The sequence below is a fragment of the Hippocampus guttulatus genome, chromosome 13, assembly GCF_054856545.1.
Source record: "Hippocampus guttulatus isolate MCC_2025c chromosome 13, RoL_Hgut_1.0, whole genome shotgun sequence".
NCBI lineage: Eukaryota > Metazoa > Chordata > Actinopteri > Syngnathiformes > Syngnathidae > Hippocampus > Hippocampus guttulatus.
Window position 1 is genome coordinate 14275728 of NC_141273.1, and position 23843 is coordinate 14299570.

General features: G+C 41.9%; 4 protein-coding genes across 7 annotated transcripts in view; all 4 read left to right on the top strand.

Annotated features, from left to right (window-relative positions):
- The window catches only part of pcnt (pericentrin), a 35109-nt gene extending 34466 nt beyond the window's left edge, over positions 1–643 (top strand). For all 3 annotated transcript variants that reach the window (XM_086127229.1, XM_086127228.1, XM_086127230.1), the window contains one exon: positions 227–643. In XM_086127229.1, coding sequence (XP_085983355.1) covers positions 227–270 — 44 coding nt within the window. In that variant the 3' untranslated portion in view covers positions 271–643. The remainder of the gene's footprint in view (positions 1–226) is intronic.
- Positions 644–2661: 2018 nt separating this feature from the next.
- Positions 2662–9926, top strand: senp2 (SUMO specific peptidase 2). Its single transcript, XM_086128154.1, has 17 exons — positions 2662–3003; positions 3721–3782; positions 3860–3972; positions 4777–4840; positions 4936–5017; positions 5149–5299; positions 5471–5577; positions 6299–6375; positions 6472–6520; positions 6715–6787; positions 6869–7018; positions 7321–7452; positions 7990–8202; positions 8290–8369; positions 8771–8855; positions 9065–9160; positions 9329–9926. The coding sequence occupies exons 1-17, from the start codon at positions 2858–2860 to the stop codon at positions 9389–9391; spliced, it is 1743 nt and encodes a 580-aa protein (XP_085984280.1). The 5' UTR covers positions 2662–2857; the 3' UTR covers positions 9392–9926.
- Positions 9927–10758: 832 nt separating this feature from the next.
- tra2b (transformer 2 beta homolog) lies at positions 10759–16037 on the top strand. The gene is made up of 8 exons (XM_086127854.1): positions 10759–10947; positions 12909–13048; positions 13651–13798; positions 13945–14133; positions 14406–14521; positions 14599–14757; positions 14828–14898; positions 15466–16037. Exons 1-8 carry the CDS (start codon positions 10915–10917, stop codon positions 15474–15476), a joined length of 867 nt encoding a protein of 288 aa, XP_085983980.1. The 5' UTR covers positions 10759–10914; the 3' UTR covers positions 15477–16037.
- Positions 16038–16989: 952 nt separating this feature from the next.
- ola1 (Obg-like ATPase 1) lies at positions 16990–23823 on the top strand. Of its 2 annotated transcripts, none has more exons than XM_086127060.1 (11): positions 16990–17081; positions 17375–17472; positions 17538–17681; positions 19514–19641; positions 20277–20452; positions 20524–20604; positions 20692–20789; positions 21765–21905; positions 22287–22383; positions 23290–23412; positions 23546–23823. In XM_086127060.1, the coding sequence occupies exons 2-11, from the start codon at positions 17375–17377 to the stop codon at positions 23645–23647; spliced, it is 1188 nt and encodes a 395-aa protein (XP_085983186.1). In that variant the 5' UTR covers positions 16990–17081; the 3' UTR covers positions 23648–23823. The 2 variants fall into 2 exon arrangements, with proteins under 2 accessions (XP_085983186.1, XP_085983187.1); XM_086127061.1 differs by having other exon boundaries at positions 17009–17027.
- Positions 23824–23843: the final 20 nt, after the last annotated feature.

Sequence of the window (23843 nt, forward strand, 5' to 3'; positions counted from 1 at the left end):
TTGACCGCAGTTGTGAATGTGAGTTTGTGCCCTGAGATCGGCTGGGGACCAGTTTGCAGTGTACCACCCTGTCTCTCGCCCAAAATTAACTCGGGTATGATCGAAGGCTATACTATGTGTGTGGGTAGGATCGATAGATATAGTGCGTGCTATATATATGTACCTCTCTTTTCTCCCCCCAAAGTAAGACAAAGAATAGTGACATTTCAACCGCCTTGTCTTTTAGGTCCTTCTGTTCTACAGGATGACCCCAAAAAGTGTGACCACTGAGACCGTCCGTCAGTATCTCCTGTGTTTGCAGCTGTCTTTGCCTTTCGTCAATGGAATATCCAAAAGTGTGTTTTATACATGTACATAGTGTTTAATTTTGTGAACAAAGTATTTTTTTAAGCTTTTATATCATTTTTTTCTATGCATCTCACAGGTATGACGGTCTATTATTTTTATTCTATTACTTTTTCCCCACTTATTTTAATATTGTATTCTGCTTGTGTTCTGCATCATCAAATGCATGTTTTTTTTTGTTTTGTTTTGAAAGGTCCTTGAGCCATACATGCTGGTTGTACGTCGTTCTGGCCATTTTATATTAATGTTTCTACTATTGTAATAATAAATAATTTTAAATGTGATTTTTACCATTCAAGTGACGAGTCTTTGGTTTATTCGCTACCGTACCAACCTTATTACTCTCTTCCCCTCCTTTTTTCCTACCATCCTGTTTTACCCTACCTTCCTTCCATCCTTTCCTTCAATCCTCCCTTCCTTAATCAGTCGATGTCAAAGGGGTTTCAGAATGCTTATCTAAAGAAGTTGAATAATATTACAGATTGTAATAAATATAATTACTAGAGAATTATTATATACAAACCTAGGCCATTTTGAATTTAACTAATATTGTGCAAATATTGGACCCAATCTATTTCAAGATATTCCAAGCTCCAGAAACATTTAGTAGATACGAGTTTTATTGTTAGATTTTGTTAATAAATGCAAAAGCAAGACATCCACTGACAATGATTATCATGAAATGGCCATGAAAACAAGAAGAACGGTCGTATGTAGACTGTCAGAACATACATCTTTAACCTGCCACTACAGTTCGGGAACTCCCAATAATGTGAAAATTGCTAAAACAGATTTTCTCCATTCAAAACTGGAGGCAAACACCTTTGACAAATTAGACCTGTCGCTCTTCTGGAAAAGATTAGATTTGATTAACTCATCGAACAGCATCACTTAGTGGTAATTAATATGGCTTTAGAAACAATGAAACAAATGGATGAAAGTGCAAATGGATGAAAATAAATATGCTGGTGGTCAGTGGCGGTTCTGGGGGGGGGGGCAACGGGGGCCAGTGCCCCTGTAGCACCGATTCTGGCCCCCCCTGTGGCCCCCCCTCCGAGCGCAGATTACGCAGTCGTGCCGAGTCGCGGACGCGAAAGGTGGAACTAAAGTGCGTGATTTAACATTCTAGTCGGACCCTTTAGTGCACTGCGCCACTTAAAAATGAGCGGGAAAATGAGAAGCAGTCCGCAGAGAAGGAAATTACCACGACACGAGTGCTATTTGCGTGTGTGTGTGTGTGTGTGCGCGGTGTGTGTGTGTGTGCGCGTGTATATGTGTGCGCGTGTGTGTGTGCGCGCGCGCGTGTGTGTGTAACTTTTTTAGTCTCCCTTTTTATTTTAATTTTTATTTAACAGGATCAATATATAAGACATTGCCTTTTAAAATTTGGATGATTATATGCATGTAAAACATCTAGCTTCAGTGTATTTGCAATTTTTGTCCCCGGCAGGCTGGTACCATATCATCCCCTGGCTTGAATATTCTCAACAGATGGACACGGCGTATTGTTACGCTTGCAGACATTTTAGCCCTCCTAATACTGTTTTTTTCTCATCACTGTAATGTTATGACTACAATTTCAAAGTCTGAAGAAATAAAAAGTCAAATAAGATTTCGAATGTGTCTTTTTAGCCCTGGGTTGAATGTGCCCCCCCATCAAAACCCCTGGCCCCAGCCCGGCCCCCTCAGTGAAATTGATCCAGAACCGCCCCTGCTGGTGGTGTAATTGTTTTTCTCAATGAAAGCGTTTTATACAATATATAATATTCAGAAACACATTACAATTATGGAAATATATTACTTGCACAAGAGCCGGGGTAAACTTACATTAAAAAAGTACTTAATCGAACAAGATAAAGTATTTGCTTGGACATTGTGTGGGGTATCACACGGGTCAATGTTGGGTCCGAAATTATTTAGCATCATTGTCCTATGCAAGAAATAAGTATTACTCAAATTTATATTATTTGCAGAAAATGCAAATACTGTATTTAGTGCAGGTGAAAATGTACTGCAAATCAATTTCAAAAACAAGCTCACTAAATTTGAACAAGACCAAAATTATTCACACACACAAAAAAATTATGTGTGTGTGTGTTTGTGTGTATATATATACACACACACACACATATTGTAAAAACCAAAATAAATCTCTTTAGTTATTTTTGACAATTACGTAATATGGACAGGATTTCAGCCTCCCCAATCCTCTTCTCCTGACGTCTTCTTGAGTCAACGTCTTTAGGTGCGTTCGTTTTATGAATGAGAATGACCGCGCTATGCTCGAAAAGTGGTCGCCTGTTGGAACTTTGAATCCCGCCCACTCGATGAAAAGATACCAGATACGCCTGGCGCACATTGTGACATACCAAGCTAGAAGCTAAGGTACTAAACTAGCTTCGCTTTAGATACCACTGTGTTGTACATCTTTTTTCTCTGTTTGGATACGAAGAGAGACCGTCCTGTCCCGTGAAGAGGACCATCTTGTCATTTCTTTTCACATTTGTCTGGGATGTATGAATGGATATTTGACGGAATCTCGTCGTTGTTCGAGCCCGCTACGGGGCAAAACCGCCAAGCTAATAACGGTGAGCTGGCGAGCACACTAGCACGGCGGCGAGAGAGCCACGGCAGACCGGTTAAGAGAAACTACCAGAGGTTAGTAAGCGATCAGTTAACACTCAATTTTGGTTCTCCTAAAATACGTTGATTCTGTCACCGTTATAAGCGACTGACTGACGTTGTTTTGAGTCTCTGTGTGCCGTTATATTACATTATCCACGCAAGCTAGCGATTTAGCTCAACTTGACACCTACGAGTTCATTATAGGTATATAGATTCATCCCTTGGGGGAATTGAAATTGTCACAGCAGTTGTTTTCAAAAATACAATGCACTGAAATCGCTTCACACTGATTTCTCATTCACCTACTGATGGCACAGTATCAGGAGCAACTGGGGCTTCAATACCTTACTCAAGGGCTTCTTCGACTTGGTCACAAATTCCGGTGATCTAACCCACAACCTCTGGGTTGGGAGACGACCACGGCCACTGAGGCATGCCGCCCACAATTCCACAAGGAATTATACTAAACTTGTTATTCGCAATTATTGTATAAAAAATCATACTTGAACAATGATTACACTATATTTCATCAGTCTTGTCTAGCAATTAAAAATGAAACTATGTTGTCTTTGCGTTCATCTTAATATGAGGCCCAGATGAAAATCTAATAAAAAAAAACTGATGAATCATTAACACAATTCAAGACTTGACTCAGGTGTGTGAAATTCTGAACGCGTCTTATTCTCTCGTATTGGAACTGCTTATATAACCTGCACATTTCGTGTTAATGTCACTTTCTGCCCCTTCCAGTGTTGATGCAGCAGAAGGTGTTGGCCAGAGCGAGCAGGTTACGGCAAAAAGACGAAGGCGAGGTCTGTGTATGGAAAAAGAATCACTCTTTTCTTGCGCTGTCTTAAAAATGTCCGAATCAATTTATTTATTTAACCAGATGTGGTGATAAGTTTTGTCAAGAAGACTGTGGCCGGGGTCGCAAGTCTGCTTCGGTTGCACAAACCACTGATATCAAACCCCAACGAGCACAGACACTATAAGGACACGCAGGTTTGTGTTTTCGCTATTGAATTATTCATTTTGGGGGGGTTAATTCTAACAAACTATTTAAAACTGTTGTAGAGTACTTAGATTACTTTTGTGAAAGTAAGACATTTACCTGTCATGACATCCGCTAGCCAGAGGTAGAGCTGCAGTGTCATTGTTGTCTCTTACTTAATACTGTAGTGATTCCAACCTGGGTGTCATCAAACTTCACTTGATATGTCTGAAAATTATTAATTACTATTGTACTTATTTCAGTATTTTTGTTCAGTGGTGCACAGTGATTTTTATTTATTTTTTTGTACAATTGGTACAAAAGGTTATACAACATAAAGCTTATACAACAAAAGGTGATACAACATACATCTTTATTGCTTTAATGCTTTATTTTATATTGCACTTATATTGAACTGTGTACAGTTCTTTTCTGAAACATTTATTTTGTGGAATGAAACACTTTATCCACCCCCACCATCTTGCTGCTGTAGACTGCAAATTTCCCCAGTGTGGGACAAATAAAGGTTATCTTATCTTATTTCTATAGTGCTTTCACATCAGCTGCAGCTGTAACAAAGCTCTTTACAGAACATTGAACCAAAAATAACAATACAGTAGAGCACATAACATTAAACATCAACAACAATATCATCGTAAAAACTATTCCCACTTGGGCCTTGTTGTTAGAAGCGCCCCGCATCTTTATTTTAAGGCCTTTTTGCCCAGCCAAGTTTGTTTTTTAGTAGCGGGTGTTTTTTTTTTTTTTTTTTTAATAAATAGCTTTCAACAACATTATTTCCTGTGTTGATCCAGTCTGTCACTTTGGGAATCAATGAGCTGCAAACGCCGTGGCTGACGAGACCGGACTGGAGAATGGGTGTGTATAGACAAATGTAAAATTAACAAAAATGTCATTTATCCACCATACGCTCTCTCTGTATAATCTGTTTTGATTTGGTTCATTGTCCGCAGATAAATCAGGGATTGGAATGTGCGATAGGGCTGCACCCAAGCCTTTCAAGAGCTCCTTTCCTCCTTTAATGAGGAAATTCAGGCAAGTCGTTTGTTTTGACCGCGTCAGCTTTGGGATGGGGACAAAAGGAACAGAAATTATGTGTTCATAAATTTTTTTAAATAATAACAATAACTACTTTGGCACTAAATTGTTATGCTTTATGTGTACAGTGGAAACACAGTGTCTTCTGAAAGGAGAGGCTCCCTCCAGCTGCTGCCTTCATGGCCCACTGTGAGTGTGGGAATGCCCAATGCCGACCAGACTAGTTGCAACAGCTTTGGACACATTCGCTGCTCCAAACCCAGCCTCACCGTGGAAGAGGTGCGTCGGGTTTAGGAATATGCTCGTTCATCCAGGTCATTAAAATTCTGAATCGATCGCAACTGGATGGTTCTTGTCATCTTGGAAAACATTTCGCCTCTCATCTGAGAAGGTGAAAAATTGTTACATCGTTGGGAACATTTCAAATGTTTTTTTTTTCTTTCCCTGTAGACGATCAAGCAGAATGACAAAGAGCACTACAGACGCTTGCTGGAGGTGGTGACGGAAAAATACAGCAGAAGCCAACCGTTACCTTTCAATCAAACAAAACCAAACGCGTGAGTAGAATCATACTTGATACCAGGGATGCACCGATACCTCTTTTTTTTCCAGACGACCGTAGTACTTATATTTGAGTCCGTTGCGAACTAAGTACCAAGACTTGATAGTGCCAGTGGGTCTTGCAATTGTGATGAAAATATGTTTTATTGAATGAGATATTGTTTGCCTGTGCTTGAACACATTTTCCACTCAAATATAACACTTGATAGAGTAAAAACTAGATTATATTTTGACATTCAACTGCATGTTTTTCTAAGTCTTTCTGCTAGGCCTGCACGATTGTCACCAAAATGATAATCACAATTATTGTGATTGAGAGTGTCATCACAATCACTTACTCAGAATAATTCATAGTTGCGCTGCTTTCTTTTTTGTATGTCAGCAGATTTCAATGCAGCATCAGACTTTAAATCAAAGGGGTTATCATTTTCGAAGAACTAAATATTCTTTTAATCAGTTGTAAAATGTTATCAAGGGAAAGCTGACTAAATATGCTGTTATCTTGTTTAATATAAGTTGTCACCAACAGTTCTCAAGCTAGTAAAGTATTGGTGTCGTAGTATTGGAGCATTTTTATTTTTCATCCTAGTATGAGTACAGACATTATGCTATACTAGTGATCCTGAAATGTGGGTCTGTGCATCCCAAAATTCGACACCACTATTAGAATGTTCTTCTCTGTCAGACTGCTAATTTAGCTGCTGGTTGTTTTTGCAGTGTGTTGCTGTCCCACGGTGAACACACAGTGACGAGGAAACACTCTGAGTCGACCCCCATAAAGATAGCCTATTCCCGTAAAGACTTTTTTTTCCTTCCCCTCTGTATGCGTATTGTTCAGACAAATGTACAGCAATAAAATGTGCTAATGAATATTGTTTGTGTTGGAACAGCTAGCGCCACTGTGCTCACACGGAGAATTGTATCTGTAAATAAGAGCAGGTTGGTGCAATTTTTTCTTATACGGAGATAATACACACAAAGGGTGGTCAGACATTTGTGCTCAAGAGTCGAATTAAATTGTTCATACAGGGCCAGGGGGGGTTACAAGGTCATCGTGGTACATCTTCATTTTGGGAACTCCCTGTTTATTGTCCCTCTAACTGTGGCTGTAAATGCATTTTATTTTCTATCAGATGGGGTGCCCTGCCTCTCAGCAAGTCTTACACAGGAGCACCGGACGAGAGACAGCATATGAGATGTGCTAAGGTTATTTTTTTTTTCTTGAAGTCCACACATTATCCTTGGTTTTAAATATTGCTCGTCACCTGTTTGGTTTTGTTTTTTTAGAAATCAGTAGCCGACTTGGACCTCTCCACAGAAGTTGCCACTCGCCTCAATTTAGTGGACCGAGTGACGCCTGCCGTCAGCCCGGCGGTCTCCCACACACTCGCCACGCATGCACGACACACAGACGACGATATACCCCGACTCACGAAGGTATGACTGACTGCCTTTGACAGACTTTATTTTTTTGAATGTGTCGTCTGTTTTCCTTGGGGTAAAGTTATCATCGCACTCGATCTAGCTCTGTAAACCCAGCCATTTACAAGTTTGGCTATGAATTCTATGTCGCGTTTCTGTCAATTCTGTATTTGGGGCCCAATTCCATTTTAGCTTTCATGCTGAGAGGGCTAATTTCCCCCCTAAAGCAGAAGTCTCTCCACTGCACTTTTCTAGTAGCGGTACACCATGCAAACCTAAAAGGAAAGATTGTCTTTGATTTATTGGTGCCTTTGCAGGAGATGGCAGCTGAGGTGTGCGCTGCTCTGGCTCAGAGTGACGTCAACTTGGTTTTGAGTGCCGCTTTCAAGCTACGCATCACGCAGAGAGACTTGGCCACTCTTCAGGAAGGTGGCTGGCTCAATGATGAGGTATTTGTAGTGTGTATGTCATATGCCTTACATCGACTATGAATATCTTGAAGACCCTAATTTAAAAAAAATAATAATAATTTCTTTTTATTTTTCTAGCACATCAGGTTTTTGAGATTTTTTTGTTGTTGTTGAAACTTTGACCTACAAAAGCTTGCACAATACGGATAATACTCGCACTGTAATAGACAGCTATGATGTTTCAGAAAATAATTCCATCTGTTACTGAACTTTACCCTTAATTCGTAAATATTACAAATGATATTACGATGCTACATATTATTATTATTATTATTCTTGTTATTCTTATTGTGACGCGATGTGCAAGGGGGGAAAAAAACGAGGTCTGAATCGGATTCGGCACCCAAAAAAATCTCTGATAATAAATTGTTGACCCGTTTTATACTTAGTTTTATAAATTTAAAATGTAGTCTGTTCTTTTTTTTTTTTTTTTTTAAACAAACCTTTTATTTCAATATTAGTTTTAGTTATTTCAATAGCTTTCGTTAACTATAACAACCTTGTTCTCATGTGCAGGTGATCAACTTCTACCTGTCCTTAGTCATGGAACAGTGCTCCGACACGGCGACCGGAATGCGGGTGTACTCGTTCAGTACCTTCTTCTACCCTAAGCTCCGTGGCGGGCCGGGCGGGCACGCCGCCGTTAAGCGCTGGACCAAAGCCGTGGACATCTTCCTCTGCGACCTGTTGCTGGTCCCGCTGCACATGGGTGTCCACTGGGCCTTAGCTGTGAGTCAACATGGTCCCACTAGAATGACATGTGTGCGTTATTTAAAAAAAATAAAATTATAATGTGCGATTTGCCTCGCTTCTCAGGTGGTAGACTTGAAAGCAAAGACAGTGAAGTTGTATGACTCGATGGGCCAAAGGCACGATGCCATTTGTGGTCTGCTGCTGTGAGTCCTTGTTGCCATCTTTTTGTTTAAGCTTCTTCATTTAGAAGTGTGTGACTGCTGAAGAACAAGTTAATCACGTTATGTTTATCTCCACCAAAAATACATTTTGAGGCCCATTTCAAACATCATAACGTTTTTCAATTTTACCATCTGTCCGAATTTCTCAATCAGTTGAAACCATTCTGACATCAAAAAGCTCAGTTGATTCATTCATGCTACTTTTTGTGATAGTCCAACATTGGCAATTTTAGCATGATCCCAATGAGGAAATTCCTTATTAATGGAGAGGTTTAGCAAATTTGAACATAAACAATTACATCAATTTCACGGTCTTCAGCAATCCGACAAAATTTCTCCTGAAATCAAATTTTCTAGTTATTGTCTGCTTCTTTTTTTTCCAGTCTCTACCTAAATGAGGAGCACAGAGCAAAGAAAGGCAGAGAGTTGGACACCACCAAGTGGACTGTAAGCTGCATGCGGCCCACTGTAAGGACCCCACTGATACCATTACCTCAAATAATCTACATTGCTCCATGTAATTGGTGTAAAATTCTCAAATTGTAAAATTAAATTAAAAAACTACCTCCTTACTTCACACTGTAATCAATTGCTGGGTGCTTCATCCATTCTTTAAAAAAAAAAGCATCACTTCGCCTACATTATATCAGGAAACATGCCTGCCCCTTCCCTTCTAGGAGATTCCTCAGCAGAAGAATGGCAGTGACTGCGGTGTGTTTGCATGTAAATACGCCCAATACATTGCGAAAGGAAAGCCCCTCACCTTTAGACAGGTATGCTTGTGAAACATGGACCTTTGTGTTGAGCGGGGGGCAGCTAGTGTGTGTAACCCGGTGAGAGTGTGTGTGTTTGTGGAAGAAGGGGCAACGTGTGTTGAGTGAGACTGTGTGAGTGACATGACTGTATCCAACCTTTAAAAGAAATGTCTCCTTCCTCTGCAGTGGCATATGTCTCTTTTCCGGAAGCTGATGATTTGGGAAATTCTACATCAGAAGCTGCTGTAGAGAGTTCAGCGTGTCAACAGCCGACACCCCTGAAGGACTTGAAGTGTGAAAACACACAAATTACTGGCAGATATTTGCCTGTTTAATCTCTGAGTTGTAATTGGAGACATTCTTTGGACAGAAGCAACAAGCGTTGGCGTCCCTTGTTTTTGTATTGTGTTGGAAGTACTGCCACAAGTGCCTTTCAGTGTTTCTCACAATGAAACTGGAAAGGTTGACTTCATACTGAGCTGAGAGTTATTATATGCCAAGTCGCTTACATTATTTGCACCGTAGGCACACTAATTTATTCAAGCATTACTCCGGAAAAGTTGACAGTGGATGGTGAAAATATTTTTTTATTTTATGACACGATTTGAATGAGAGTATATATTTTTTGTTTTCCCCAGATCAGTAAACTGCTAGTGAGGGACATCTGCGTACACTATTTACTGCATAGCAAGCTACTGTATACAAGTGCATGTTTAAATTCATGCTTTAAAATGTGATTTTTGAGTTGTTTTTCCCCCACCTGAAGTAAAAGTTTAAAATATAACCTATGTATACATCATTATTTTGTGTGTTTGTGAGAGACTGACTGCCTTAACTGTGTGTGTTGATTATGGCAATTTGGCAACTGTACAATATTTTTTTACATATCTGCAACTACCTTCGTCCGAAACACAATAAGCCTTCTACACCAAGGACTAATGAAGTCACAGGGGTTCGTCCATTCAGACACAGTTTCTGCAATAGATATGGAGATGTGTACTATCGGTGTTTATGATGGAATTGTAGGTATACCTCACTTCAGTTTGATATACAATAGTACAATTTGAATCTTCAATCCAGTTCCAAACCGTTTATCCTCATACGGGTCACAGGCGTGCTGGGGCCCATCCTCGCTGCCGTAGCCTTTGTACACCCTGAACCGGGTTGACAAACAACCATTCCCATCTAGGGACAATTTTGAGTGCCCAGTTAGCCTAACATGTATGTTTTTGGAATGTGAGAGGAAACCGGAGTACCAAAGAAAACTCACGCATCAAGGTCGGAGGTCGGATACGAACTCACGACCTCTGCACCGTAAGGCGGTTTGGGTTTTACGCTTCTCGGCTACCGTGCCGCCACAGCCTCAATCTGCCTCGTTATAATTCCACTCCAGCATATCCACATGTCTATTTTTGACTGTCGATTTTCGATTAGAAATTTTAAGGCTCGCCAACTGTTATAGTCTTCAACTGAAGTGAAGCGAAACTTTTACGATCTGCGAAAATAAAGTGCTTTGATGGCGCTATCGAGCAAATTATTTTATTTTCACAGTCTTCAGACGGAAGTAACTTTTATTTCGAAAACCCCAGAAACGGAAAAGAACACGAGTCCTTTCATATTTGCTTAGCTGACTAAATGCAGCTTGATCCAGTTTTGGTTGAGGTCGGCGCCGAAGCGATTTGAGCTTTAAAAATAATTAAACTAATAAAAATACAAAATTAATCATTCGACCACATTTAGCCTTAGGTTAAAAAGTGACTAGTGACGCCAGTATGAGCGACACCGAGAAAGATTTCAGAGATAAGGTGAGTGTCGGTTGACTCTTAACGAAATTACCGTGCCGGGAAAAGACGCCAAGGTAACGTTAGCCTGTTAGCTCTATTGTTAGCTTTGTTTACCTATCGTGGTTATGGCAACGCATCTTTTGAACTCCAAACAAGAAATGTATTGCATATGTTTTTGTGTAATTTATTAGTAATTGTATTCTTATCATTACTCGAAGCTTGCGGCCTACAACGAGCCGCTTTCCAAAGACAAGGCCACGCCGCCTTGAGCCATGCTTTCTTTCATTCAGTCAACGTGAACGTTGCCTACAGTACTAAAGCTAACATCAATATTGCAACATTTGTGTCTGTAAATGTTTTTTGGAGCAATATTCTACATGATATATGTATCTTTTTATGACAAAGGAGTAGATTAGGCGACACTGAAAATAAAGGTTGAGAGTGAAGTGGAACCACCGCAAGAAAATGGCGGTCGGAGTGTCGCGTTCATGCAATTGAAGATGTAGTTTGATGTGCTTTTTTAGAAATCACACTGCATTTGAGACGCTAGCTCCTAAAATTATACTAAATTATAAAATAAATACCCTGCCTTTGATATAATTTTGTGATCTTTCCTCAGCTTTGAATTAATGTTTTGTGGTATTTTTTTTTTTAATTGGGACGAGACTTTATGGACACCCTGTGGATGTCTTTCATTTCTTGCTCCTTGACCACTTCATTCTCAAAATAGCTCAACATTATTCTAATTCACTTGGGCTGCGTTCGATATCACTTCCCATCTAGCCATTGTGTCCAATAAATTGTACCTAAAGTATGCCTATTTTGTAGTGCTGTTTGAAATTGATAGTGAGCGGAAGTCTGTTTTGTATGTTTTTGTGTGTGTTGCACACCACACACAGACCCAGTCAGTGTAACGGCTGACACCCATGTCACTCAGCAAGCCAAGGCCTCCCTTTTCAAGCCATCCACACTCAAAGCAAAAGATGCGATATAATGTGAGCGTAGCGACTGCAATTGGACCAAAACATACTTGCACCTTACTTGAACATGTTTAATACAGATATTTTTTAAAAAATCAGATTCATCAATAGTCAATCCTAAAACTATTATATTGCTGCAGCCCTTAACTCCTGTCCACTATAGAAAGCCAAAGTATGTAGTGATTAAGGAAACTGGAGCAAGTGTACGATTCCGAACACAGCCATACTTTATATTGGAGTATTGTTTCCCCCATTCAGTGTAGCCCCTAATATACTCCTTTGTGCATTGTTGCTGTTATCTGGAAATGCTGTTGTTTTCTTTGTGCCTCTTGGTATTTAAATGCAACCAAACCAACAAACTTGCCTTATCACCCCCTTGTTTGTTCTTTGTCAAGGTTGAGTTTGGAAGAAAGAAAAAAAGGCGGAAGACGTTTCAGATGCGAAGTTGTTAATGTTTGAAGCCAATGCCGTTGATGCATGCTAATGTATGGGGAGCAGAAAAAAAGAAGCGCTCAAGATCCTATCCCTCGACTAGCGTTGTAATGGCAGATGGTAAAATTGGGGAAGAGGAGCAAAAAAGACGCCGTAATGTCAAAGAGAAGAAAGAAGAAATGACGGGTTGTTTTGAAGTAATGAAGTAAAAGAAGTTATGAAGTTATGATCAGAAGTTTGGCCGGGTAGGAGTAATTTCTTAACAGCCTATTATGTTGCTACTGTCTCTTCTTTCTCTAAATCATGCATGTTAAATGTTCCTCTGTCTGTTACTCTACTCGCTAGTGCCCACACACCCTCATGTTTATTTCAATCTTTTCTTGAGCTAAATAATTACATTGTCAATGTATTTGATGTGTATTTCATCCACAAAAATTGCTAATCTAAAAAAAAAAAAAAAACTCCTTCTAAAAGGGTTTTGAGGGCGAGTGGAGTCACCCATTTTGTATCATTCTTTCTTGATGCCACTGTGGCTTGTTTAGTTCTAACTCTGTTGTCCGGTTTGTTCAGGAGCCACAGCCTGGCTCGGGGAGCTCCTCCCCACAGCGATCGGCAAAATCTGCCAGCCGCTCGCCGGCACGCTCCAAGGAAGGTTCCCAGCATTCCAGGTCGAGGTCTCGCTCGCGCTCCAGATCCAAATCCAAATCTAGGTAAGACCCTTTAAGGGTTGCAAGGTGTGCTCGTACTACAACGTGTCCCACAGTAGCTCATCATTAAAAAGGGTACGTTGTTATTTAACTACTGATACTTGGACGCGCGATATCCCTGACCTTGAGGTGTGTAGTTCAGAAGATGCCGAACAATTCTCCAGTAAGAAATAAAATGTCTTTTTCAAACTGCTTGTCAATCCCAGATAAAATTTGGTAAAAATATGAAAAGAAATGAAGCAGCAACAAGAAGAAGATTGAAGCAGTTTATATATTTTAAATAAGGCTACATATCACAACGGTGGAAAGAAATCATGACGTTTTTAATAACTGAATTGCCTTTGTTTTCTTTGACAGTGTTGTTTTATTTGCAAAGAATGAACTTGAAATTCTTTAGTTTTGCCATTTATGATGCCACCCACTCGTCGACATTCGTCAACCAAACATTCTGCCCTCAAAATGTTCAGCCCATTTCAGTTGAAATTGAGCATTGTGACAAATTTACCAGTTCAATCTATGACAACTTAAAAAAATCTGCACCTGATTTCTGCTTTCCAAGTGAAAATCGCAAGTGTCATGGGTGACTTCCTTCTTCCCGTTCTTAGGTCTCGTTCCCACCGGAGCTCACGAAGGAACTATTCCCGCTCTCGCTCCCGCTCCCGCCGCCGCCGTTCCCGAAGCCGCTCTGGCAGCCGGCGGAGGAGCCATAGCCGCTCGCCCATGTCCAACCGACGCAGGCACATTGGCAACAGGGTAACTATGCAGTACATTGTTTCTCATGATTTGTATACAGATAAAATCAAACTTAATAAGCCGATCAATATTTGATTATTTTGTCATTTTTAACTCTCTGGGCTCAGTGTTGTGCATTATTGTTGAACTTGTCCTGCCGCTAACAGGCCAACCCTGACCCAAACACCTGCCTCGGCGTCTTTGGCCTGAGCCTGTACACAACTGAGCGGGACTTGCGGGAAGTGTTCTCCAAGTATGGCCCCCTGGCAGACGTCAACATAGTCTACGACCAGCAGTCCAGACGCTCCAGGGGCTTTGCCTTCGTCTACTTTGAGAACTATGAGGACTCTAAGGAGGTGAGTATTGCTTACTTTGGCGGCTGTGGCAGGGAAATGTAGAGTATGAAGTATTTTGTTATTGTAAAGTGTCCTTGGGTGTCTTGAAAGGCGCTTATAAATAAAATCTATTATTATTATTATATTGTTGACATGAAGATGCAAGCAAAGCTCCCCCAACTCCCATTAGGCTGATTACAATGAAGCTCTTCTCCTCACTTCAACATTGTCGCTTGACCCCAAGATATTGCCAGAGCAACGTTTTTACAATGGACGGTCCTTTTGGTGTACAGGCTAAGGAGCATGCCAACGGAATGGAGCTGGACGGCCGACGAATCCGCGTGGACTTCTCCATTACCAAACGAGCGCACACCCCCACACCTGGCATCTACATGGGACGACCCACATAGTGAGTGTTTTCATCACCACGCCGTCGGCTGGAAAATGTCGGATCATGTCACGAAGCTTCGGCGCTCTTGTTTTCAGTGGTGGAGGCGGCGGCGGCGGCGGCGGCAGCGGAGGGGGGGGGAGCGGCTCCTCAAGGCGTATGTCGAGGGACTACGACCGAGGCTACGACCGCGGATACGATCGCGGCTACGATCGGGACTATGATCGCTATGATGACCGGGAGTACCGATCATACAGGTAGGCGTTTTGTGTCCGGTTATCTCATGTGCTTGGTGGTTTAATCGAATTGTTTTTATTTGTCCAATAGACGAAGATCTCCATCGCCGTACTACAGCAGAGGATACCGTTCTCGATCCAGATCACGATCCTACTCCCCACGTATGTATGACACCCGATAAGTGTGCGACACGCATGTTTGGTGCATTTCCTCAGAAAGTGGGTGGCAGCTTGCATTTGTTTTACTTAACTTCAGAGGACCAAGAGTCTGCTGTATGAAAAGCATTCATGTCATTGTAAAAATGCATTTTTGTATTGCACATTGGCAACTCCGAATTCAATAAATTTGGAGTTCAGTTTTGGCACATGCCAAAATGTACAGATATCTAAGATGGAAACAGATATAATTTAAAAAAAATTCATCAATATACTACACCAGAATATAAAAATGAAAGCATTATTCATGAAATATTCAAATTTGACAAAAATAGCATTCCAGACCCCCGTCTCTGTGCAGACAGTGGTAAAGATAATAGCTCAGTCATCGGGGTAATAAGTGAATTACCTGGCACATTTGTCCTCTTGAGGGGAGATGAGACAGATGTCAATTTGGGGTGTGGGCTTTATCCACTCATTAAATGACAACTGAGGCCACTATGTGAGGAAAAGCAGTGTTAATGTATGGACTAATCATTTTAAAATATGTCTCCCTCTCATTCTTTTCAACAGGTCACTACTGAGCAGTGAATCGTCCATGTTTTTTTTTTTTAAAAGATGTCTTTTTTAGATGTTTTTACCCGGTCACAGCACAGCACACACACCTACAAAAATGCATGGGGATAAAAATTTACTGTAAGAATTCAGAGGATAACATACACAATGTTCCTGATCTTGAATGTTGGTTTGCTAAAATCTGGACAGAACCAAAAAAACATTTAGAAGAATAGATTTTTGTTTTGTAGTGTAAAACTGACTTTGGAGTCTGGATGTCTTTTTATACAAGTAGGTTTGTCCAATTGGTAGGTTTGAATGCAGCAGCTTTTCTTCTTCAGTTCAACTTCCCTGTCGTAACATTGTCCGCATTAGGCTCAAGTCATGAGGACAGAATTCAAAGTAAGTTCTTACTGAAGATGTTAGACATGGTGAGCTTCCTTATCGAAATTCTGAACACAGTATAATCTGTATATAAATGGCTTGCGTCCCTTCTGCAGTTTGTCATATACCGTACAGTATATTGGAGGTCTGATTTGTACGTGTCATACGTTTGTCATGTGGATTTTCAAATAAAAGAGAGCATTGTCGGCCTGTTTTTTTTCCCATTTACATGTTTCTTCAAAATTGTGCCATGAGAGTATAGTAGTGCAAATATTGTCTGAAGGCATGACTGAGGCCGATTAAAGAAATGGTTTACTCACCCTCATCATGAAGACATGAATAGATTGGGAGCAGATACCCCACACCAAGTACATAGTTTTGACAGGATACAACAAGATAAATGTAATAATGTCACGTAATTCGATATGTGTGATCTATGCAAAATCACACTTGACCAAACATGGAAAACAGGTTAGTGCGCTTTGTGTATGCCGCTATAACTACCAGATTGGTGACACAATTAGAATGTCAAAAAAATTGTCTTGGGAGACCGTTAGGTACACATCTTTCCTTTATACAAGTATATGTGTAAAACATGAGCCTAAACATCGGGTATTGTCTCAGGTGTTTCTGTGACTTGTGTCGTCTTTTAAAAAAAATAACGTAGACATTTACAGTTCCCGCAAGTGGTGTCCCTTAGCCATTCAAGTGGTTGAGGAGGAAGTGCTTCTCCACGTTTCACCGAATACGGAAGTAAGTGGGGCATATACCGGATCTGATGTAGTACTCTCCAATGACCAATCGGAGCACTTGTCTGTAAAATACCATCAAGCAAGAACATTTTCAAAGTGGATCTCCGGTGTTTTTTTGTGTAATACTGTAAAATGTAATGGTTTCGCGCAGCTTTGACGCAACCACCCCGCTCTCACATCGACCAATTGAGGGGCTCGACTCTCAAACCACTTCCGATAATTATTTTTAGAGAGTGAATTGTGTTGTGTTGATATAGTTTAGAAAAGCGGAAAGTGCTTATACAGTATTATTTTTATACTATCCTATTTTTGTTATTTATCACGGAATTAAAATATCACAAACCTGTGACGTATCTCCACTTTGGCACTGACCAATCAGAACGCTCGCCAAAACACTTCCGCTCAGCTCTCGCTGCAGCCTGTCTTGTCTTTCCCAGTCAAGTGGTGAGTGTGAGCAGCAATCGCTGAAGTGCACGGCACGTAGAAACCCAAGTAAAGGTACCCATAAATATGGTTCACACATCTAAACTCAAAATGTAAGGTCTTAAGTTTATTGCCCGTGCAGATAATTGATCAGCGGCTTGATCGGACTTACTTATTCAGGAGTGGCTCATGTTAGCTGCCTGCTAAAGTTAGCATAAATCTTAATGGAATGAGCAAGCGAAGCTCCACGTTTTAACGACAGTTTGCGTAAAGCTAAATCTAAACGTTTCTCAGGAAGCCATAAAAATAGAGATATTCCTCAGGGGAATGTATCGTGTCTGAATGGTAACCTGACGCCACCCTTGCAGATGGCTCCAAAGAAGGGAGAAGCACCTAAGCCGCCCCAGTTGATTGGACGCTTCGGGACGTCGCTTAAAATTGGAATTGTGGGACTGCCAAACGTAGGGTAGGTACAAAAGGATACACGTGAGCCGTTTTGTTATTACATATTTTGGGGTTAATTGTTTGCAGGAAATCCACCTTTTTCAACGTGTTGACCAAAAGCCAAGCAGCAGCTGAGAACTTCCCATTCTGTACCATCGACCCCAACGAAAGCAGAGTGCCCGTCCCCGATGAACGCTTCGATTTCCTCTGCCAGTATCACAAACCAGCCAGGTGTGTGTGCGCTTTATACAGAAAGGTGTTTGCAGTGGATAGGGGCCAAGCTAGCTTCAGATATACTGTACCTTTGCTTGTGTGAAGTGAAAAAAAGAGCAATTAAAATTTTGTAATGTCATTGCAGTGGATAAGGTGAGCCACAGTCACTATGCACTTTGTCATTTATTGACCAGAATAAATTCACTCAAATACAAAATGAGAACACTCACAAGGAGCTGCTGTAGGCTTGAACTCACACCTAGATACACAGAACAGCGAACCTGACTCCATCTCCTCACATCACCACGCGGTCATGCCCCACTCACTGCCATCGATGAGTAAATTAATACAAAAACGAATAAAAATTCAACTAAAACAAAGCATTTTTGCAAAAAATAAAGCAAATAAACCCTCTGAATTCTTCAACAAATACGTTGTAGTTACCGTATTTTCACGACCATTCGGCGCACCGTATGGTTGGGCGCAGTCTCATTAATGGGTGCTATTTCTGTATTTTACACAGACAAAACGCACTGTATTATTGGGCGCAATTTTAAAGTGGTAAAACATACGCCAGCTTAAACATACGGCATTCATGCGCGCACGCTAAAAACACGTTAGCTTGAAGCATACGGTAGCATGCCAAGACATACAGATACAAGCTAAAAACACGTTTTTAAAAAGGCAACGGAAGCAAAACTGAGTTCCGTTGTATTTTATTTAGCCATTGTACAATGTACTCACGTTTTTCGATCAATCATCACCCAGAAATCCATCAAAGTCCTCATCCTCTGTATCAGAATTGAACAATTGTGCAAGTACCGGCAATCCATCAAAAACGCCGTGTTCCCTCTCGTTGTCAGTCACTCTCATTGCCATGTGGCTCCACAGAAATGATGCCGGCTTTGCCAAAAACTCGAACAACAGTGCAAGCAGACACGTTCGTCCAAGCAGCCACAATCCATTCGCAAATTGTGGCGTAACTCGCCCGGCGCTGCCTCTCACTCTTGTAAAGTTGTGTTTGCCATCGATCATTCATTGTTCCCATGCCGCTCGCAACTTTACTTTGAACGCCCGGTTGATGCCGATGTCCAGCGGTTGGAGTTCTTTAGTCAAGCCTCCGGGAATAACGGAAAGCTCAGAGTTCATTTGCTTGACTTGGTTTTTCACCGCTGCTGTGAGATGGGCACGCATGCCAAAAGCATAACCGATGGCTTGAAGTTTGAACTGAGCTTCGTAGGCGTGTCTCTTTGTAGAATTTATTTTCGGGGGTTCTTAGAAACCAAAACCAAAGTTGTTTTGCAACAATGCACATAGCCACACTCTATACAGGTGTTGGTACCTGCTTGTAGCGTCCCTTTAGCGTCCACTTACACGCCCACCCTTCACTCATTGGCGGACTTCTTCCCCGCATGCCTGTCACTCACGTCTGCCTTTTCTCTCTCTTTCTCTCCATATATGTATATATACACGCCCACCCTTCACTAATTGGCGGACTTCTTCCCCGCATGCCTGTCCTCACTCACATCTGCCTTTTCTCTCTCTCGCTCTCCATATGTGTATATATACACGCCCACCCTTCCCTGATTGGCCGACTTCTTTGCCGCATGCCTGTCCACAGTCACTTCCGCCTTTTCTCTATATAAACAGCGTGTCGGCTGTCAGTCAGGTTTTGGAACTCAGCGCATACACAAGACGCTCTGCATCATAAGGCGTCCTTCCATTTTGGAGAAAATTTTAGACTTTTAATGGCGCCTTATAGTCGTGAAAATACGGTATGTTCTGGTGTGTCGGGGAAGGTTGGCCATACATACACCACCAATGACACGCTGCTGCCATCTCCTCCCCAGTAAGGTTCCCGCTTTCCTTAACGTGGTGGACATCGCCGGCCTGGTGAAGGGCGCTCACTCGGGACAAGGGCTGGGGAACGCCTTCCTCTCCCACATCAGCGCCTGCGACGGCATCTTTCACATGACACGTGAGTTGAGTTGTGAGTCGGTGTCTGCCCTGCAGTTGCTGTGACCCAACAACTTGAGTGAAGCGCACAGGTGGAGCCCAGAGTGCTGAAGCCAAACTTTTTAAAACAAGTCTAATGAGAGCCAGTGTGATACTGCCCCAAATAGTGCTCAATATTAGACAGAAACAATGCATTTTTGGGGGGTGGGGTGATTTTGGAAATGCTTTAACAGGAAAAAGCATAGTTTTTAAACCTGGATTTAAAAGCATTCAGACTTGGGGCTGAATTCACTTCTGTTGGGAGCTTATTCAATTTGTGTGCAGCATAACCTCTAAATGCTGCTTCACCATGTTTGCTTTGAGGGCTCCACGACTTTACCCAACTCTCCAAACCTCACATCCCTTTCTGGGTTTGTATTCCTTTGGCATTTCTTAAATGTATTCCATACCTAAACCATGCAGTGACTTTGTAAATCACTCGCAGAAGTCTATTCTACAGCTGACTGGGAGCCAGTGTAAATCGTGAATATTTTCTGTTTGTTTTGGTCAGAACCCGAGCTGCAGTGTTCTGAACGAGCTGCTGTTGTTTGACACACAAAGAAAAAACAAGAATCTGCCTCGCCCACCACCCGTTGTTTTTTTTTTTTCTTGCCCCAGGCGCTTTTGATGATGAGGACATCATCCACGTGGAGGGTAACGTGGACCCAGTGCGGGACATGGAGATCATCCACGAGGAGCTTCGGCTCAAGGACGAGGAGATGATCGCCCCGATCCTGGACAAGCTGGAGAAGACGGCGGTCCGAGGCAACGATAAGAAGCTTAAACCGGAATACGTAAGGCCTTTGCACTGTTGTTGTCCTTACGGATAGAAGTGAGGTGACGGACGAGCGCGTTCTCTCTTCAGGACATCATGTTGAAGGTGAAGAACTGGGTGGTCGACGAGAAGAAACACGTGCGATTCTGCCGGGACTGGAATGACAAAGAGGTACGTTCGGCTCACCACTCATTTAGTGGCTCGGCGTGCTTGTCTGGAGGTGGCACTTTGCTCAGTTGAATTGCGCTCGTGTTCCAGATAGAGGTTTTGAACAAGTACCTGTTCCTCACATCCAAACCCATGATCTACCTGGTCAACCTCTCCGAGAAGGATTACATCCGCAAAAAGAACAAGTGGTATGTGTTTGTGTACCAGTGATTTAGTGGGGGGTTATTTATTTATTGTGTAAGTTGTGAATTTTAGGGAGCAGGGGCAGTGTGGTGATAAACTGGTTTAGCACGACCGATTCATAGTACAGAGGTCCAGGGTTCGATTCCGGGCCCCAGCCTTCCTGTGTGGAGTTTGCATGTTCTCCCCATACCTGCGTGGGTTTTCCACGGGTATTCCGGTTTCCTCCCACATTCCAAAAACATGCATGGCAGGCTGATTGAACACTCTAAATTGTCCCTAGGTGTGAGTGTGAGCGTGGATGATGTTTCGACTGTATGCCCTGTGATTGGCTGGCAAGCAGTTCAGGGTGTACCCCGCCTACTGCCCGAAGAAAGCTGGGATAGGTGACAGCACTCCTGCGACTGTCGTGAGGATAAGCAGCTTAGAAAATGGATCGATGGATGAGTTTTTTTGGAGTGGTTAAGCTTGGATGTTCTTTGAGTGTTTTTATTTTTGTAAAAACAACAAAAAGTTTTTTTTTTAATATTGAAAAAGAACGTGCTATTTGAATCTACGGATGCCTGTGATTATGTGGGCTCCACTGTAATTCTGTTTTTGGTGTCCTTGTGCGTGTGGATTTTTTTGCTTCAGTGTGTTTCTGTATTTGCAGGTGTGTGGTTAGCACGCTTGCCTCACTGTCAGGAGATCTAATTTCAAATCTCCATTAGAACATCTCCTGTGTTGACTTTGCCTGTTCTCAAAACATGAATATTAGGTTGACTGAAGACTCTAAATTGTCCAACCCTGTGTGTGTATGAACACTTGTCTACACGTGCCCTGCAATTGGCTGGCGACCATTCCAGTGTGCACCGCACTTTTCCAAAAAAGCTGAGATAGGCTCCAGTTCGCTCGCAGCTCTTATGAGGACAAATGCTACATTAAATGCATAGATGGAGGTGTGTGTTGTCATGTTGTAAGTAGCGTCTCTTCTCTTTTCTGAGGCTGGCTAAAATCAAGGAGTGGGTGGATGCTCACGACCCGGGCTCCATGGTGATCCCCCTCAGCGGCGCGTTGGAGTCCAAACTCTTTGACATGGAGCCAGAGGAGCAGCAAAAATACTGCGAGGAGCAAAAGACACAAAGGTGACATTGGCTCCCCTCTCATGAGACCATCCAGTCACGCATCCATCCCAAATCCCGAATGAAGTGTGATTGTGTTGTGACCAAGCTTATTATAGTGAACAAAAACGAACGAAGTAATTTAAGGTAATATCGATAAAAAAAAATTTAGGAAACAAAAACCAGCTATCTATATAAGATGAAAAATGAGCCCTTACACATTGGATCATGTTTACTTCCATAAACACTGCCGCATGTTTTTTGCGTGTGTCACTCGACGTTGTGCTTTGTGCTCATGTAGGTCACATCACAGATGTGTTCAATTCACATTAGAGGACGCATTTGTTCAAAACTGTTATAACCTCCGATGTGACACGTAATGCCGTTGACTTGATCTCCTTCTAGTGTCCTGACCAAAATAATCAAGACGGGCTACGCAGCGCTACAGCTGGAGTATTTCTTCACCGCAGGACCGGACGAGGTGCGAGCGTGGACAATCAGGGTAAGCGTGTCCTTCAGCGTTACCACCTCATCTCAGCGTGTTTCAAAGGATTAACTCTGGTTGAGCTTTTTCTATCTTCCTGCAATACCTGCACCAAAAGATGCACGGCCAATGCAAATTACAAAAAGCCCACATGTATGCAAATACACACACAGAACATGTGGGATCTTCAAGACCAGCACAAAGTATTCACTCTGAGTACTCACCGATACGGAGTGCCGATACCTGTCGTACTTTCGATCCTTGAAATACATTTAACACAATGGCAAATCATTATCAACAAAACCTTTCTTTCTGACGCAGATGATGATTCACTAATGTGTTAGACTATGGCCGTAGAGTGACATCTACTACTGAGGAGTACATATTCAATGTCCCCCTTTGCCTTAAGTATCGATGACTGGTATCGGCAGTCTCCACCAGATCCCAATAACTCGGCCCGATACCAATACCTGGTATCGGTCCTTGCCCATCCTGACAAATCATATATGCAGAATCAAATTCACGCCAAAAGACAAAAGCACATGTAGAAATGCAAAAGACCCACGCACAAACAAAATCACAAAAATGTGTATTTAAAAAAAAAAAAATCACAAACAGTTAAGATTTTTATCCATGCAGGTAAAGGAACACTGACTAAGAAAGACATTTCCAAGACTTACTCAGCACAACCAGTGAAAAGAAACAGTCTACCATGTACATTTAGCTCAGATGGGAGAAAGAGGCGGAACAGAATTATCCAAAGGACTGAATAAATATTTGTAAAAACATGGCAACCGCTTCAAAACTTAATCTATGGGGAGATTTTACCCGGGGAAATACTATGCGCCCCCCCCCCCCTACAGTACTGTGGGATTGGTTATTATGTAAATTAACCTCACTCTTTTTATCATCGCAAACCCACAGAAAGGCAGCAAAGCTCCACAGGCGGCCGGCAAGATCCACACTGACTTTGAGAAGGGCTTCATCATGGCCGAGGTGATGAAGTTTGTCGACTTCAAAGAGGAGGGTAGCGAAAATGCAGCCAAGGTACGGCGTGTCGGGAGTAATGACTCTTTTTGAGGGTCAATCATCGAAATTTACATTTTTACATTATTTGATAAAAAAATTAATTTTGATCACGTGTATTCTATTTGCATACTCGCCCCCCCACCCCCTGTAGGCTGCAGGCAAATACAGACAGCAGGGTCGGAACTACGTGGTGGAGGACGGTGACATTATCTTCTTTAAATTCAACACACCCAATGCACCCAAGAAGAAATAAGAATGTCAATAATTATTTTTAAAGAAGAGAATGCCATCCCCACTTTGCTTTTTATTGACTACACACAGAAGGCCTTCATTTTGCTCCAGAATCATGTGGACTTTCAACGTTGCCTGAAAAAAAAATGTCAGCCTCATCATCAATACGCACGGGTCAATAAAATGTGACAAAACCCACCCATTTTTGTCATTATCTT

What these genes read in the sequence shown, in the direction of transcription:
- senp2 (XM_086128154.1), top strand. Translation starts at nt 2,858, where the DNA reads ATGTATGAATGGATATTTGACGGAATCTCGTCGTTGTTCGAGCCCGCT. An exon ending in CATAAAGATAGCCTATTCCC is followed by an intron (nt 6,376 to 6,471) that starts GTAAAGACTTTT and finishes GTGTTGGAACAG; the next exon opens with CTAGCGCCACTGTGCTCACA. An exon ending in ATATACCCCGACTCACGAAG is followed by an intron (nt 7,019 to 7,320) that starts GTATGACTGACT and finishes GTGCCTTTGCAG; the next exon opens with GAGATGGCAGCTGAGGTGTG.
- tra2b (XM_086127854.1), top strand. Translation starts at nt 10,915, where the DNA reads ATGAGCGACACCGAGAAAGATTTCAGAGATAAG. An exon ending in TACATGGGACGACCCACATA is followed by an intron (nt 14,522 to 14,598) that starts GTGAGTGTTTTC and finishes TCTTGTTTTCAG; the next exon opens with TGGTGGAGGCGGCGGCGGCG. An exon ending in CGGGAGTACCGATCATACAG is followed by an intron (nt 14,758 to 14,827) that starts GTAGGCGTTTTG and finishes TTTGTCCAATAG; the next exon opens with ACGAAGATCTCCATCGCCGT.
- ola1 (XM_086127060.1), top strand. Translation starts at nt 17,375, where the DNA reads ATGGCTCCAAAGAAGGGAGAAGCACCTAAGCCGCCCCAGTTGATTGGA. An exon ending in CGGCATCTTTCACATGACAC is followed by an intron (nt 19,642 to 20,276) that starts GTGAGTTGAGTT and finishes TTCTTGCCCCAG; the next exon opens with GCGCTTTTGATGATGAGGAC. An exon ending in TGCGAGCGTGGACAATCAGG is followed by an intron (nt 22,384 to 23,289) that starts GTAAGCGTGTCC and finishes GCAAACCCACAG; the next exon opens with AAAGGCAGCAAAGCTCCACA.